At 40.2% G+C, this 18,520-nt stretch overlaps 1 protein-coding gene across 1 annotated transcript in view; it reads right to left on the bottom strand.

Moving 5' to 3' along the window:
- The window catches only part of fmn2b (formin 2b), a 399,672-nt gene that overhangs the window by 117,323 nt on the left and 263,829 nt on the right, over positions 1-18,520 (bottom strand). Inside the window, exon 14 of the mRNA XM_078557267.1 lies at positions 3,858-3,950. Coding sequence (XP_078413393.1) covers positions 3,858-3,950 — 93 coding nt within the window. The remainder of the gene's footprint in view (positions 1-3,857; positions 3,951-18,520) is intronic.

Genomic DNA, 18,520 nt, shown 5'->3' on the forward strand with positions numbered 1-18,520 from the left:
CAAAGCAAGCAGCCCACAAAGATCGAACTAGCCCTATGCCATGGATTTTACTTTTCCAGACTTGAATTCCATTCTGGTGCAATACGTAGGGATCTCTGGTGTCCAGCAAACACTGACATCATGAAGCAGACTAAGCAGCCAATCACATTGAAGAACTCTCTCAGACAGCAAATCAGGAAGTAACAGGCTGGTTTTTATCATTCACTTCTCTTTTTTTTTACAGAAAGCAAAATAAAGATTGGAACATATACATGGGATTAAAGGTAGAAACTAGAATGTTAAACAATATTTTTAAAAAGATTAAAAATATATGCAATTATCACAGAATGGAGATATTTGGCATCGAAAAATTATAAAATTAGTTTTTCAGGGCCAGAGAGGTTGTTCATCCGTAGCTAAACCAAGTACACTGTTAAAAATCCATTTACACCTCATTCAACCGGGCATCACTTTTTAAGGGTTCTTACTGTGAGAATATGGTACAAGTTGTGGAGGTTTATGTCAATTCAGTGATTTCTAGATGGTTTTCAAGGATTCCAATAGTGTAGAGTGGGGAATTATTGACAGAAACTTCTGGATCTCTGCATTTAACCAAGCATGTACGGATGACAGAAGTTGCTCTAAGTTTTACCAAGTAATGGTAGTGAGTGCTGATAGTTTTGTTGTGGTTGCAATCACAAAATCTGGGCCATAACCTTAAGGGATTTCAAGGCAAGATTTAACTATTGGTTCACAATGGCAACTGTGTGTAGCAGCTACAAGATACACTGCAGAAACCTGCCAAGGGTCCTTTGACAGCACTTGCCAAGTCCACAATCCCTACCACCTAAAAGAACAAGGGCAGCAGCCGCTTGGGAACACCACCACCTGCAAGCTCCCCTCAAAGCCACACACCATCCTGACTTGGAACCAAAAGCACACTTCCTTCACTGTCAGTAGGTCAAAAATCTGGAATTCTCTTCCTAATAGCACTGAGTGAAACCAAAGAAAAAACACATGGATTGCAACAGAACAAGGAGGCGGCTAACCACCACCTTCTCAAGGGAACTGGGATGACCAACAGATGCTGGCCTCATCCCATGAATGAATTTAGAAAAAGTAATTTGACCCCAGCTGATGCAATGTGCCCAATTCTGGGCGCTGCACTTTAGAAGGGACATGAGGCTCCAGATAAGTTGAAGCAGAAATGGTTCCAGGGTGAGACACAGGGATTATTCTCCATAGAGCAGAAAAGGCTCAGAGGAGATCAGATAGACGTGTTTCAAATCATGAAGGTTTTAGAATAAGTGAAGAGAAACTGTTTCTAATGGCTGAAGGGTTGATAACCAGAGGGCACAGATTTAAGGTGATTAGCAAAGAACCAGAGGTGACATGAGGAAAAATATTTTAGGCAATGAGTGGCAAAGATGTAATTTGATGTCACTATTCAATGATTAATCAAATTGCACAAAATGACTCAAGACATTCAGGATATCAGGGCAATGCCTTCAAATTATTGCTGCATGAAATTTGAATACGTAACAGTGCCTCAGGTTAGTTAGGAAATGTGATATTACTTTTTTAACAGAAATATACTGATTAAATTACTCCTTTCTGCCACCGATTACATACTTTAAGAGTCACTTTGTCAAGTTAAAAACCTGAATCCAAAAGCCTCATCGAACCTCAAGGTTATCAAGCCAGTCTATGATTGTCAAGTGGTTAATCAAACATTTGTTTCAGGCATTTCTGTGCTAAACATCTGTGGGTTTGAATGCCGGTCTACACCTCCAACTTGCCTCAGAGAGGGGCAGAGTGCAGCTCAAAGTTGCATCAGCCCAGTTTTGTTTAAAATTCAATTCTAAAGCAGTCCAAAATATTTTTACCCCCACCAGTCAAGATTAGACTCCCAATTCCTCTTAGTTACTGAGCCATAGTAATTCAAAAGTTTGCTATATTTGTTTACTTTTGGAGCCGTCAGTCAGGCATGGCAGCAAGACTAGGACTATAGGCTCCAGTTTGACAGCAGCCTGTGATCCCAGCCACACACCCACATGCTTGATGGACAGCTCTGAAAGTAAACAAACTTTACTGTCTTGGGGCTTTGGAAAAATGTGTTTAAAAATAAAATAACGTTGAGGCATTGTGGTTTTAAAGTCAATATCGACAGCAAATAAAATTATAATTTTTTTTGAGTGCTGGAGAAGAAAGGCTGTTTAGGAACTATACATTATGTTACTCCTTCTCTGAAACGGGTTTCCAGAACAATAAATTTCTTACAAAGCAAAAGGTGTTCTATTTCTAAAAAAATATTTCTAGCTGCCACGTACCTCCACTGATCAAAGGTGACCCTGTACGCCTGTATTGTAGACTGTCCATTAATGACTTTTAGTCGCATAAAGGCCCCAGATTGTGCTCACACCCCATTCAGAAGCAGAGAAGTGCCGACATGCCATTTGACTACAATGGCATTTATGGTTATGATCGGGTGTGAATTTTGAAATAAACAGTGAAATCAAACAATTTCAAAATGGGTTAATTTCACCAGAGTTTAATTGTGGACCTACTTAGGTGACGCATGAAGTTCAACTTTAAAAAAAAAATCAACCATTACTCTGTTGCAGATCTGGCTCTAAATACTTCAAGGGCCTTTAACTGGCAGCTTGAATTAGAATTTTCCAAAAAACTTGCCTGATGTTCTTGTATGCATTTGATAGGTTCACTTTTCCTTGATAGCTTCAGAGGACCTACTTGTCCAATGTGACCACTTAACTTGGTATCCTATGGTCATGGAATTTGCACCTTTAAGATTTCAAGATTTGGATGATATGAATTTCAGTGCGCCCCAACTAATTGCACATCACAGTCACAGAGCTTTCTGAGCCGACCAATGGAAAACGCTGCGTTGGAAAACCAATTACTGTGCTTGATAAAGTATTGCACTTATAAGAATGTGTGGCCTGAAAATAATAATTGTGACCAACAGATTAACGAGTAGGCTATAGTAGCCAAGCAAGATTACAACCGTCAGTACCCACACCGTTAAAACATTTGAATAAAACATGGGCTTGAAGTGCTTTGAAGGATCAGAATTGCAAGTACCAAAAACTGGATAGAAAGGCTTCCAAGCTTCGCATTTTGGAATCTACTTGGGTGCATATCATGGAAGCCACTGGCCATATTTAAAAAGATCATCCCATTAATCTGCAGGTATCTCAGTCTGTAGAACAGAACATTTCTGTTCAGATTTAGGATGTATCCACCAACTGAAACTGGGCTGAAAACAGTCCTTTCCAAATCTCCCGACTCCCAAAATGCAAAGAGCACAAGTAAGACAGTAGAAAACACAAGCACCAATAGGTATTGAGGTGGCTGGTCTGCTGGGTCCATGTCGCCCTCAGGCCATATTTTAGAAACACATTTATAAGTTTGACTCATTCTCCTCAAATGGCCAACTTGTCATCTACTTCTGCTATTTTATGAAATAAAAAAAAAAGGAATTCTGTGTGCTTGCAGGAGATAAATATTGAGGAGGAAAAATCTGCTCCCAAACCACTGACAAGGATCATTGAAAAAGTGTTCTCATGATTAATAGCCCTGCCTCAGTTATAAATATCTTTATAACGCTATTGAAGAAAGCTAATAATATGGTTATATATAGTCTAAGAAAGCAATTTAAAGTTTGGTACAAAGTATTTTTGTTGTGCATCCCAAGAACTTCTCACCAGGGCCGATATGCTTCCAATGTACTTATGACACTGATTAATTGTGCCAGTTGGCAATGTTTCATGCCAAAACAAATATTGTCATGATTAAACTACATAATATCACTTACCTGGTCTTTTATTTATAAAAAGGCTGAACTCTGCTCCATTTACCTTGATTAATGAATTCTTCCATTTTGTCTTTAAAAGGCTGTAGATGCTCTTCTGGTGAAAGGCGGCAGACTTTTCCCATTTCTGTCTCACAAACTGCAACAAGAAAGGTGAAAAGCCTATGACTATCAAGTCCAAAAACATCATGACTTTTGCTACTTGTATTTTGAAATGGGCATACAAAATTATATATAGTTCCCCAAAATAATATGCATGATTATTCTAACCCAAAGAGGTAACTTTTGATGGTGGTGTTAGATTTATAGGTTCTTGGAATATTCGCTCAAAACATCTTTCTTGATACTCATGACATCAGGCAAAAAAAAAACTTGAAATGTTCCATTTTTAAAATCTCCAACAATGAAAACTTGAAGGAATGAGACCCCACACTTGTAATAATTAAAATTGATGCCAAAAATTCACACATCATATCATTAAAAGGGCACTTAGACAGACAAAGGCAATATTTAAGATCTTGCAGCAAGGTTAATTTGTATTGGCCACAGAAATAGTTATTGAACATCATTCAGTGCACTTCAAATGGTGGCTTTCTGGAAGCAGCATCTTGCCAACGCTGGAGAGGCATAACGTGGACAGCATCTTTTGGATATTTGCATTTAACCATGGATCTGTTCCATGCCTGATGTTGCTTTAGCATACATGTATAAACAATGGAGAGTGGCATTAGCCTCAACCATTATTTTGACACAAACGATGATGGCACAATCCCTACAGGCCAGTTTTCAGATTCAGAGTGATCAGATGTCTGGCTTAACAACAAATCATTTGGAAGATTACAAGTGTCCAATTTTGAAAAAATCACTTCTTCCTCCACAGAGCAAAAATCAGCAAGAATACATAATTGAAAGCATGCATTTTTCCTCAGAAATAGGTTGAGCAATTGCTTTGCTCAACAATTGCATTATATATCAAGTGAAATATCTTAAATTTCTAAACCACCTCAAATTACTCCACAGGGTCAGACACAATTAATAGCCAATGTATAAATATAAATAGATCATCCATGGCGTCGCTCGCGGTGCGACAAATGTTACACAGTAATGAAGGTTGGGGAAAGTACTACATTGGGAGAAGAGAGTTGGATGGAGCTGCTACGCATGACCTCAAATGATTTGGAAGAGGTTTGCGCTCTATTACAGTGAGTCAAGTGTTTTGAGTGTTCCCAAGAAATCTAGCTGTTAGGATTCTTTTTGTCGTGGATAAACGACAAGACATGCTTCTGGAAAATGATGGACTTTTTTGTGGACTCAGTAAACTGGAAGTCATGCTACATTCCCAGCAAAATCATAAGTAACTTTCCCTCTAAACTGTGTGATAGTGCAGCAAATTGTGAAAGTACTACACGAGCCCCTCACAAGTTGCCCCCTTTAACATATTGTCCATATGTGGTAGTGCAAAAAAAAACATACTGCACCATGCACAACAAAGAAAACTGAAAGATCAGTGACCATAAACCCCTTTTCTCAATGTCCAGTTCAAAACTCTGATACCCTCTTACCTTCCATTACATTTTTTTTTGACACTTTGAGTTTATCATTTCTTAAGCTGTTTCCATCACTGGGCTCCCCACTAAAGGGACATGACTATACAAACAACAAATCTTGGTACGCTCCATGAATGTCCAGCGAGGTGTCATGAAACAAAATCTCCAAGTTGAAAGTCCTTTTACCTTCTAGGAGTTAACTTGTAAGTCTCTTCATACAGCTTGTGTAATACTAGCTTCAGCAAATCCCTTGAACTCGGGCCTTGATTTCCCCAGAGACACACAGATCTCTGACACAAAAGACCATTAAAAATATTTCAAATACACAAAATGCCACTACTATACAACCAGAAGGAAAGAAAAAAAAAGACAGGCTAAATTACAGGCCACAGGCCCACCCCTCCTATGGCTCTTCTGATAAAATGCCAACCAACCTTCCTAGCGATGCTGACAGACGTATCTGCATTCCCAGCACTCCTTGCTTCAAAGAAAACAGGAAAGTTGGCCACATTCTGAAGTTGCTAATCTTCAGATCTGACCATGAACAAGATGAAATACTGTTTCTGAAGTTTACGTCAAGTTTGGTTGAAAAGATACAGGAGGCCAAAGCTGGCAAGGTAGGAATGGGACTGGTAAGCCACATGAAGGTTAGGGTCATATTTATAGACAGAACAGAGATGAGTCAATAACCATAGGGAATAGATTTAAAATTACTGGCAAATGATCTTAAGGAGATATGAGGAATTTTTTTTCTCCCACTCAGTTGCTGAGGTCTAGATTGTTCTACCTGAAGTGGTGGGGAGCTGATTCCATCAATTATTTTAGAAGGGGGTTGGGTTGGTGCTTGAGAATTAGGTACTTGAGTTGAGGACAAAAAAAAACGGAGGGATGGTACGTGGTAGAACCAAGTATGACAGCTCTTCCAAAGAGCCAGCAGGGGTGCAACAGGCCAAAGAAACTATGATTTTAAGTGGATTTTTTAAACTGCATGTTGGCTCTCTAATGTAAAAGGAAATCATACAGAAACTAATGACTACAACGTAAAATATAAAACAGAAGCACAAAACCAAAAGTATTGCCAATGCTGGAAACTCTCAGCATGTCCTTTCATCGTGCCTCAGCATTTGATGAAAGATTATTGACCTGAAAAATTAGCTCAAGTTCATGAATGCTCTATTTTAGGTGCACCACCACAGCAGGAAGGTTAAAATGGGCTGTGTAACCTGCCCACTGATCTGTTGGGTGGAGAGACGACCCGCTGTAGCAATAAGGCATAAGGGTCTGGAGTTCTCAAATTCACAGATTTACATTAATAGTTCATAACAAAAATGAATATTACATTTAAATTTGAAGGCTGCATAGCATAGTTCAACATTAGCATTAATCACTGTCAACTGTCCCTCGATTTGAGCATGATGTCTACTCAAGGTGGAGAGTTTCTGCCATGGGTCTACTTGTGACTGAACAGGCCGATTCCCAGCCCACAGATCTTTGGGCACATGTCTCTCGAGGTGGTGACATCCTCAGGGCAGAATTTGCTTCCTTTGCTTCTCTGTCACCACCACTCTGTCTCATTATTAAGACGTTGAGAGTAAAAAGTATGAGGCAGTAGGATGGAACTTGTCGCCATTCTGAACGATGGGCAGCAAGCTCCTCGCGGTCGTTAATGTCAATGCTGCCATGCTTCAAGGTGTCTTTGAAACATTTTGTATCAATTAGCATTAATACTCAGAGCAACAAAATGGGGGGGGGGGGGGGGGGGAGGGGTAAGAGGTGTGTACAGGTTTGATTCGTCCCAGAAAGGTTGGCCGTAGGGATGGGCAGGAGGGAAGGAGAAGAAAAAGTGGCAATTTCACCTGATAAGCTCTAATGCCCCTTGTTCACTGGTGAAAGTGGTACTGGCAGCCAACCTGCTCCCCCTTCACTGCAACAGACTTGCAAAAGCCACACAGACAGAGATAACTTAGAAAAAAATAATTTGTCCAGCAAAACAATATTAAGGTTGCATCAGCTATTTTTAATCTAACTACCTTTATGGACCTTTTTTTGGAAAATTCCACCCCCCACCCCCCCCACCTCCCTCCCCTCCCCCCCTCATTCTGGCAGTATGGCTGGGCCATTCTGGCTGAGTTCATGAACTTAAAAGGCAGGAGATAAATCCAAGCAGTAGCAGATGGGTATTTTGGTGAAACTGCATTGAACAAGCATTCTCTGTCATCGTGACTTCAGGGTGTGAACAGCTGACTCATTATCAATGTAACTTGCCTGCAGGGAGTCCTTAGTTGACCAGACTAAACCCCTACCCGAAGCATGGTGTTAGTCTGAACAAACTGCATTTAGCCACAGACATTTGCTAAACGTGGAGAGAAGGCGACAGGCAGGCAAGGCAAGCTTTCCAGTCTGTTTGCTCAGTTTGCAGTCATTTATCTAAATGAGAAACGGTGCTACAGAATCTTAAATCAATATAGTCCATCTCTTCTTCGTCAGAACTCTTTTTTCAGGATCTTGTACAGCCTTTTTAAAAAAGAAACAACATTACAAACTCTAAGGAACAGATCCTTGTTTCACATTAGAACCAGCAAATTCTTTCAAAAAGAAAGCTACAAGATAAATGGCTTGAATATAGAACTTGCCTTTTCTTTTAAAAAAAAGGTCAATTTTGAACTAATACAAAACACAGTTTGTAGTTAAGAGTGCTATGTAAATGCAAGACCTTCGCTAATATAGCACCTGTACACATGACATAGAAAACGCCATAAGGTGCTTCATTGGAACATAATCAGGCAAAATTTTACACCAAATTCAACGATGAAATAGTAAGAGGTATGACTAAAAGCTTGTACAGAGTTTTAAACAGGGTCTTAAAGGAGGATAGTGTGGTACATAGGCAAAGGAGTTCAGTACAGGAATTCCAAAGCTTAGGGCTAGTGGCTAAATGCATAGCAACCAATAGTAGGGTAAAAGGAGTTGGGAGATACAAGAGGCCAGAGTTGGAGGAACATAGCATTCTTATAGGGCTGGAGGAGGTCGCAGAGACAGGGAGGGATGGCGTACTGTATAAGCAATGTTCGGTATAAAAAAGGCTATATGGAAGGTTTTGGAGGAACCAAAGTTTACAAGTAGTTAGAAAATGAGTCTGGCAGAGACAGTGGAGAAAACCTAGCCTAGGCTGACAAAAGGCAGGAACCTTTTTGGGCTGGTCTTCATCTTGTCACCATATGAGCATATCCTTTTTGCTAAATACACATCTAGTCACCTCATGAACCCATTTATAATGCTAATATAGTGACAAAAATGCCTAATTTTATTTCTTTAGTTGCATTGTCTAATACTTGTTGAGCACAGAGTCATTTAAATTTAGTTCAGATAATCATAGCAAGGCCAAAGTTTTATTATATTAAAGCTACACTTTCCAAGACAATTCAAGAGCAGAGGAGTCTGGTACAGTAATCTGCAATAGTAATTCCACAGCATGTCATATATCAGGCTACATAAACGTTAGCATGGGGGATAAATCATGGCTTTAATCCCCTCTGTAATGTTACTTTCCATATTATTATATATGTAGCTTGCCACAAATTTGACTTCATCCTTGGAAATATGTCTGAAGTTGGGAATGGGTGGCGAGCAGAGTCTACCAAAATTACCAGAAGCAAAGCATGCGTGAGGAACTGCAGTGACTGGGGCAAAATTTTAAAAAAAACAGAGCATTCTTAAAAGATCACTCATATTGGTGGAATTTAAAACTGCACAACTTTTTACAAAGAAATGAGGCTTCAAATTTGGGCTTTGCCAACAACCACATCTATTTCTCCAAACCTATTCCAGTATTTGACCAGAAAGCAAAGGAGCACTGCAATACCTTTCTGCAATAAATTCAACAGAGGAATAATCTAAGCCATGGGTGTCACAAGAATGACTGACAGTGGTTCTATGTTGTTCGTTAGCAATCAACTGTATTCGAGTAGGCGCGATGCATTTTGTTCTCCTTGATCCAATTCTTGCCTCCACACCCTACATAAAAGTCATGGACATATAGCACCTTTAACATAGTAAAATGTCCCAACTTCACAGGAGAGATTACAAAGCAAGAACATTGACATTGAGCCGCATAAAGGGATATTAGGAAAGGTGACCAAAAGCTTCAAAGGGGTAGGTTTTAGGAAATGCCTTAAAGAAAGGGGGAGAGATAGAAAGATGGAGGTAGTTTGAGGAGGAATTCCAGAGCTTAGAGCCTAGACAGCTGAAAAAGGAAGCAGCACAACAGCCGAAGCAAAAGAGAATTGGAGAGTCAGACCTACATGCCAAGCTCAGTGGGATGGTTGAAGATTGAATGACAGAGCTGAAAGCGCAGTAGAGTCAGACTATGAGACTGCAGTATTTCATGGGAGGGGGACAGAAATACACAAAAAAGTTTAAGTAGCATTATGTTCTGGCCCAGAATATTACAGGTACCACCACAACAACTCCCAGGTGTGTAAATGTTAGCTTCACCAGGGCAAGTAAACTTTAAACATGCAATATTCATGTCTTCAGATACAGAAATAAGAAACCTCCATACTCTGCCAGGAATTAAACACAAGAACCGCACCAGGAACTTTGCTTTGATTAAAACATTTCAGATTATTCATAGTGGATTTTACATATATTTTTCTGTTTCTGAAGGTGACTTGCAGAATGTCATATTGCAAAATAATGAGTATTGATGAATATATTGGGGCAGAATTTACTGTCACTGGCAAATGCATAGCAACCAGTGTTAGATTTGCGCTTATCTATTTAATTTCCATTTAACTTGCATGGAAAGTTGCTCTAAGTAGATGATTGAAACAGTGCTGACGCCCTCTACAGGGGCGTCTGGGACCTGTGAAACCAAGGCGTTTTAAGAATAAGAGGCCTCTCTCTTAAGATGGAGATGAGGAGAATTTTTTCCTCAGAGTAGTTACTCTGGAATTCTCTTCCCCAGGAAGCAATGGAGGCAGGGTCATTGAATTTATTCGAGGCTGAGTTAGATAAATTTTTGATAGACATGGGAGTCGCAAATTATGGAGGGCAGACAAGAAAGTGGAGTCGAGACCACAATCAGAATAGCCATGGTCTTATCAAATGGCAGAACAGGCTCAAAGGGATGAATAGTCTCCAATTTGCCTATGTTCCCAACTGTGGAACATCGTAAAAGGAGTAGGGCATTCAGCCCCTTGAGCCTTTTCCAACATTCTACGAGATCATGGCTGATCTGTTTCTCAATTCCATCCAGCTGTCTTGTCAAGTAAAAATCCATTCATCTCAAGAGTTAAAACTATTCATCAAGCTACTTCTACCATCCTTTCTAAATGACCTGGCTCCAATTTTAAGGTTATGCTCCCTTATCCTAATGCTCCCAACCAACGGAAGAAAGCCTTCGCACTATGAAATCTATCAACTCTTTTCAAAAATCTTTAAAAATTCAAACAAATCACCCCCTAGACTTTTCTGCTCCAGGGAATACAAGCCTAATTTATACAATCTTGCCTCATAATCAGACCTTCCAGTGAATCTGTGCAATGCTCCAAGGTCAATATAACCTTCCAAGGCGTGGTGCACAGAGCTGTCACAGTACTCCAGATGTAGTCTAACCAGAGTTTTGCATAGTTGGAACAAAATTTCCTTCCCATTTTATTCCCACCTTTGAGTTATAAAGGCCAACATTCCATTAGCCTTTTGACTATTTTTGTACCTAACAACAACACTAGTACATAGACTCCTAAATCTCTGCAGGCCTCCAACATTCCTAGCTTCTTAACCAGATTAGGGAACTGTTGAAGAACAATGCAGAGTCTGAACATGGAAGTGCAAGTTAAAATAAGGAATGTAATGACACCAGATTGCAAAATATAAAGAAGATAGCATTAGATGTGATTCTGTGATTGGACAGCATTTGCTGAACAATCCCAAGCATGCTAATAGTTACATTAAAAAACAATTTAAGATGATCTGTCAGGCTTCCAATGTGGTTCACTTACACTTGCTAGAAGCTTCACATATTCAGATGCAGGGACCTGTCCCCTGCAGGCAAAAGAAACATGTCTATGCATTGCACTTTTGAATTAAACAAAAGCATGAGGGACCATAGTTTCCTGGTGCATTCTCCATGGCAACGCCGTGACCAGAAACGACTTGCCAACCAATCAGCGCCCTTTTCTCATGCAGTATAAATTGCTGCTCCCTTTGAAAATTTTTGCCCATCTTGTTGAGTGCATGATGAAAAGCTTTGACAGTATGTCTCTTTTTTCAGCAATGCATACACAGGTTCCTAAAGTGGCTAGCAAAATGAGCTATATCCTCTATCTAACCAATTTGAGATATTAGAAATGGGAGTAGTAATCACAAATTAGCAAGCCCTTAATTTAACAGCAATCATTACAAAGGAAATGGGGCAAATTTGCAATACCTAATGATTGTATTGTTTAGGTTTCAGCTTATTCTTTAAACTACCTACTCTGAGTACTCTGCACAAGGTAAGCAGTTATTGCTAAACATGTATTTAATGAGCTATGTGCACAAATAATCTACTAATTCTGTTGATGCATTCTTTTCTTCTTTCATGAGGTGTGGGGATCCCTAATTTTCCTTGGGCTCTTTGGCTTTCTAGGCCATTTCAGAGGGTAGTTAAGAGTCATCCACATTGCTGTGGGTCTGGAGTCACACGTAGGGCAGATGAGGTTAAGGACAGCAGATTACCTTCCCCAAAGAACATTAGTGAAGCAGATGGATTTTTAGAACAATTGATGATAGTAAGCTTTAGGTTCCAGATTTTATTAAATAAATTCAAATTCCACCAGCTGCTATGGTAGGATTTGAACTCACGTTCCCAGGGCATGAGCCTAGGGCTCTGGGTTACTAGTCCAGTGACATTACCACTAAGCCACCATCTCCCTGGATCATGCAGTGGATGTTCAGTGTGCACTGAAATAAACTGTTACTTCAGGATGTCCTTTTCTGAAAGGATAGTTTGACCCATCAGCAGGCCATGTTGAAGCAAATCTAGGGTATTTGAACTAATCATGTCCCAAAATTGTTTGAATTTGAACAGTGTATGGAATAGAATGTATTACACAACAAATCTCCGGAATACTTTAATTTCATTGCTTGCATTTTTCAATTTTGTTTTGGGATAGGAATTGAAAATATGAGTTGGGGAAGGGTCAAGCTGTAGAATTTGCAAGAGACTGAATTTCTAAAAGCCATGTTGGCTCTCTTGAAAGATGGGTGATCTAAAAACATCTCTCTGCGGGTTGAGTTGATTGAAGTCATGTGGTGATTGCTGGAATTTCCAGCATAGAATAGAGTTGGAGCAAAAAGCCATCACTTGCTATGACTGCCAAGGAAGGATGCTGACAGCTGTGGACGATCAATAGCAGATCGGGTTGCTGTACAAACTACATGTCACTTGCCTCAAAGAAAGGCTAGATTGGGCTTCCACAGAGCTATGATATGTGAAGGCGAAACAATTGTTGGGGGCTTAATTCAAACTACATACTGTAGTTCAATGCTGTTCTTTTGTCCATTACAGTCTACCAACTTACTACCCTGAAAGAAAAGGTTTTGTGCAACTGAAAGACAAAGAACGGTCCACTTGAAACCTATTTTGCACAGTAACTCATGAAAAGGAATCTCTTCTCAAAACATAAATGATACATACATAATTTTTGTACCACTTCAAACACAGTTGTCCTAAAAATAAGCAACAGCCAATTATAATCTCCTAATCTGACATTGGTAAATGTTATGTTTAACTGCTTTCAAATATCTAATTAGCGGTGGCTCAGAGGAAACATTCGCAACCAAAAGTATTTTTGGTGTAGTAAAAATATTTCCCCTTGGATTTCTGCTCTGTGTCAGAATTATTGCACAACAAAAGCAAACAACATCCTAATCTTTTACCATTATTATTTTGAAAGCTAAAGTACGTCCATTTTCAACAATGTCCTATTCATGTTAAATTTTAACTTTTAAAAAACAAACAAATTTTCATTTCCTTTACAAATATCAGCTAATGGAGGCAAAGTATCATCTCTCAGGGATCTTCATTCAATTGCCAGGATTTCTCTTTCTCCTGCCCCCTGGAATTACAAACTACTTTTTTTCCAAAAAGCTAATAGTCAAACATTTCTGAAATGCATTGACCTTCATGTATTACTGATGTCACTGCAATTGATGAGAATGTGTGTTTAATAAACTTACTGCAACATATTCAAATGTTACAATGCAATTGGAAAACTAATGCATTAAAAAAATTTCACTGCAACGTAGATAGTCATCATGGCACTGGTCTGTGTATCAGTGTATATATGGTCTTAAAATGAAGGCACATTAGGAATTAACAAGTTAATAGGAATGTATTGGTAGTTAGGAAGCGCACAGTCAGGAGGATAGACACAGTTTTCTTTAGCTAACAGCAAGAGTCCAGAAGGCTATATTGCCTGCCCAGTGACAGGGTTTGGTACATCTGCTCTGGGCTTCAGTGGGAGGGGGAGGATATATTTGTCATAGTCCACGTAGCTACCAATGACATAGGCAGGACTAAGGAAGAGGTTCTGCTTAGAGAGCGTGAGCAGCTAGGGGCTAAATTAAAAAGCACAACCTCAAAGGTAATAATTTATGGATTATTACCTGAACCACAAGCAAAGTCAAGTAGGGTAAATAAAATTGGAGAGTTAAATGCGCGACTCAAAGGTTGTTGGGAGAGAAATGGATTTCGCTTCATGGGGCACTGGCACCATTACAGGGGAAAGTGGGAGCTGTACCGTTGGGATAGTCTTCACCTGAACCAGTGTTCTGGCGAGTCGTATGATGACTTTAAACTAAATAACGGGGGTGCGGAATCAAGTGAAGGACAGTGTGATTACGTAAAGAGAGAGGAGAGGGCAAAGGAGCAAGGTAGCGATAAGGGAAATGATAATCAGAGTGTGGGAGGAAGGGGCAGAGAGTACAACCTTAAAAATGCACACCAACAGGTAAAGCTGGAGGTTGCGAAAATAATAAAAAGACAGAATTAAAGGCACCATCTGAATGCACACAGCATTCGCGACAAGGTAGATGAATTGACAGCACAAATTGGAGTAAACAGGTATAATCTAATTATGCAGATATGGCTGCAGGTGACCAAGGCTGGGAACTGAATGTTCAAGGATGTTTAACATTTAGGGAGTATAGGCAAAATGGAAAACGAGGTGAGGTAGTGCTGTTAATAAAGGATGAGATCAATACAATAGAGAGAGAGGATTTCAGATCAGAAGATCAAAATGTAGAATCAGTCTGGATGGAGCTAAGAAACAACAAGGGGCAGCAAACATTGGTAGGAGTTTTTTTTAAATAGGCAGTGGTAGTGTAGGGCAGGGATAAATCAGGAAATTAGAGGTGCATGTAACAAGAGTAATGCAGTAATTATGGGGACTTCAATCTACATATAGACTGGGTAAACCTAATTGGCACAAATGATATGGAGGACAAATTCCTAGAATGTATGTGAGATGGTTTTTTTAGAATAGTATGTTGAGGAACAAGTTAGAGAGCGGGCTACTTTAGATAGAGTATTTTACAATTAGAAAGGGATAATTAATAATCTCATTGTCAAGGAGCTTCAAGGGAAGAGTGACCATAATTTGATGAAATTTTATATTCGATTTAAAAGTAATGTTGTTCAATCTGGAACTAGGGTCTTAAATCTAAACCAAGGAAACTACATAGGTGTGAGGGGCAAATTGGCTGTGGTAGGTTGGGAAACTACATTAAAAGTTATGACGGTAGACAGGCAATGGCTAGCATTTAAATAATTAATACATGGTTTACCACAAATTTACATTAAAGGCACAAAGATCCAGCAGGAAAAAGTAATCCAACCATGGCTAACAAGGGAAGTTAGGTTGAATTAGATCCAAGGAATAGGGCTATAAAGCTGCCAAAAAAAAACAGTAAGCCTGAGGACTGGGAGAATTTTAGAATTCAGCAAAGGAGGACCAAGAAATTGATAAAGTAAATTAATGAGAAGCATAGAAATTAACTTAAAAACTTCTCCAAGTATGTAAAAAGGAAAAGATCAGCAAAGACAAATGTGGAAACATTACAGACAAAGACAGGAGAATTTATAATGCGGAACAAGGAAATGGCACAGCAACTAAACAGATAGTGTCAGTCTTCTTGGAGGAGGATGCAAAAAATCCTCACAGAAATACTCAAAGAACCAAGGCACTAGCAAAAATGAGGAACTGAAAGAAATTAATACTAGTAAAAAAAAGTAGTACTGGAGAAATTAATGGGGCTGAAAGTTGCTAAATCCCATTGACCTGATGGTCTACATCCCAGAGTATTGAAAGAGGTGGCTATAGAGATGGTGGCGGCATTGGTGGTCATTTTCCAAAATTCTACAGACTCTGGAATGCTTCCTGTAGGTTGGAAGGTCACAAATGTAACCCCAACATTTAAAGCAAGGAGGGAAGAGAGAAAACGGGGAACTACAGACCTATTAACCTGACATCAGTAGTAGGGAAAATGCTAGAATCTATTATAAAGGATGTGCTAACTGGACACTTAGAAAATAATGGTAGGAATGGGAAGTGGCATGAATTAAGAATTGCTTGACGGACAGGAAACAGAGTAGGAATAAACGGATCTCATTCTCAGGCTGGCAGGCTGTTATATTGCTTGGGCTCCAGCTATTCACAATATATATCAATGATTTGGATGCGGGGGCCAGATGTGATATTTCCAAGTTTGCTGATTTCACAAAATTAGGTGGGAATGGAAGCTGTGGGGAGGATGCAAAGGGGCATCATTATTATTTCCAATCCCATGTGCTCTAATTTTGCTTACTAACCTCCTGTGTGGGACCTGATCGAAAGCCTCTGACAATCCAAATACACCGCATCCACTGGTGCCCCCTTATCTAGTCTGCTAGTTTCATCTTCAAAAAACTCTTGATTGGTTTGTCAAACATTATGGGTTGAATTTTCCCCCCGTCAGGGGGGGAATTCGATGGGTGGGCGCGTACAGGCGCACTTCCGATCGGCGCCCCCCCAATCGGAGGCGCGGCGCCATTTTACGTGGGCGGGCCAATTAAGGCCCGCCCAGTGTGACATCCGCAGGGAAGCGCTATGCGCTCCTTGTACGAGCGGGGGGAAATGCCTAAAATCGAGTGTGCTCTTTCACGCATGCGCAAAAAAGAGCGCACTCATCTCCCTGAGGCTAAGTGCAGCCTCAGGGAGATCGGCTCTATGTGCAAAAATATTAAAAATAGAAAAAAAAATTCTCTTACATGTCCCCTCATGTGACAATGTCACATGAATTGGGACATGTTCATAATTTTCAAAATAGCTCTATTAAAAATTTAAAAACCCTACATGAAACCTCATCCCGCCTGTGGATGAGGTTTCATGTTTTTTCTACTTCCCGCCGGGGCTCCTGGCCTGCCCGCCAACCTTAAGGTAGGACGGGCAGGACCACTAATTACTTTAATTGATCTGTCAATGGCCTCAATTAGCCATTGACAGGTCGGTGGGCTCGCAGCTGATTTTGCTGCGCCTCCACCTTCCTGAAAATTTAAATGGAACGGGGTGACGTCGGGAGTTCCGCCCAACGTCATTCCGTGTTGGAGAGCGGGCCCTGCCTCCGCTCGCTGATGGTAAAATCCTGTCCCATGTTTCCTTTCATAAATCCATGCTGAATCTGCCCATTCCTACCATTATTTTCTAAGTGTCCAGTTAGCACATCCTTTACAATAGATTCTAGCATTTTCCCTACTACTGATATCTGGTTAAGAGGTCTGTAGTTCCCCACTTTCTCTCTTCCCTCCTTGCTTTAAATATTGGGGTTACATTTGTGGCCTTCCAATCTGCAGGAAGCATTCCAGAGTCTGTAGAATTTTGGAAGATGACCGCCAAGGCTGCCACCATCTCTATAGCCACCTCTTTCAACACTCTGGGAATGTAGACCATCAGGTCAATGGGATTTAGCAACTTTCAGCCCCATTAATTTCTCCAGTAATACTTTTTTTACTAGTATTAATTTCTTTCAGTTCCTCGTTCTTGCTAGTGCCTTGGTTCAAGGGGACTTAGACAGGCTAATTGAGTGGGCAGATTGAATATAATATGGAAACATGTGAAGTTATCCACTTTGGTAGGAAAAACCGAAATAGAGTATTTCTTAATCAGGGAGAGATTGGGAAGTGTTGATGTCCGAAATGAGTTGGGCACCCTTGTTCATAAGTCACTGAAAGCTAAAATACAGGTGCAGCAAGCAACTAGGAAGGCAAATGCTATTTTGGCCTTTATCGCAAGAGGATTTGAGTGCAGGGGTAAAGAAGTCTTGCTGCAATTAGCCTTCTCAAGGGCAATTAAGGACAGGCAAAAAATGCTGGTCTAGCCAGTGCCACCCACATCCCATGAACTAATACAAAATTCCTACAGCGTTCGACAGGGTAGATGCAGGGAGAATGATTCTCCTGGCTGTGGGGTCTAGAACCAGGGGACACAGTCAGACTAAGAGGTGGGCCATTTAGGGCTGAGATGAGGAGGAATTTCTTCACTCAGTGGGTGGTGAATCTTTGAAATTCTCTACCCCAGAGAGCTGTGGAGGCTCAGTCATTGACTATATTCAAGACAGAGATTGATAGATTTCTAGATATTAAAGATATCAAGGGATAGCGTGAGAAATGGTGTTGAAGCAGATCAGCCATGGTATTGTTGAATAGCAGAACAGTCTTGAGGGGATGAATGGCCTACTGCTGCTCCTATTTCCAATGTTCCAATGTACCTACCCCACCCATGATAGGCACTTCTTTTCCATTGAATTTAAATTGTAAGGAGTGGATAATGGAAACCCAATCAATACTGCCCGATTGACGTTCTTGCTGCAGTGGGGTGTTCCACTCAATTTATCTGGTCCGGTGTCTTAAGGGAGGAACTAAGCAATTCTAACAAGAAGCTTGTACTTGAATAATGTTACGTGCATATTGGATTGTTAACTGAAATCTGCTGAGTGCGTAATTGACACAAACGGAAAGAGGAGGCCAGCAGGCTCATCATTGCCTGCACATCCAAACAGGATACAGCTACACCCACTATCGGTCCACCCTCTACCCAGTCAATGAGAAATGTATACTTAAATTTCCTTTGTCCCAATGATT

Source organism: Cetorhinus maximus, chromosome 14 (assembly GCF_964194155.1).
Source record: "Cetorhinus maximus chromosome 14, sCetMax3.hap1.1, whole genome shotgun sequence".
NCBI classification, from domain to species: domain Eukaryota; kingdom Metazoa; phylum Chordata; class Chondrichthyes; order Lamniformes; family Cetorhinidae; genus Cetorhinus; species Cetorhinus maximus.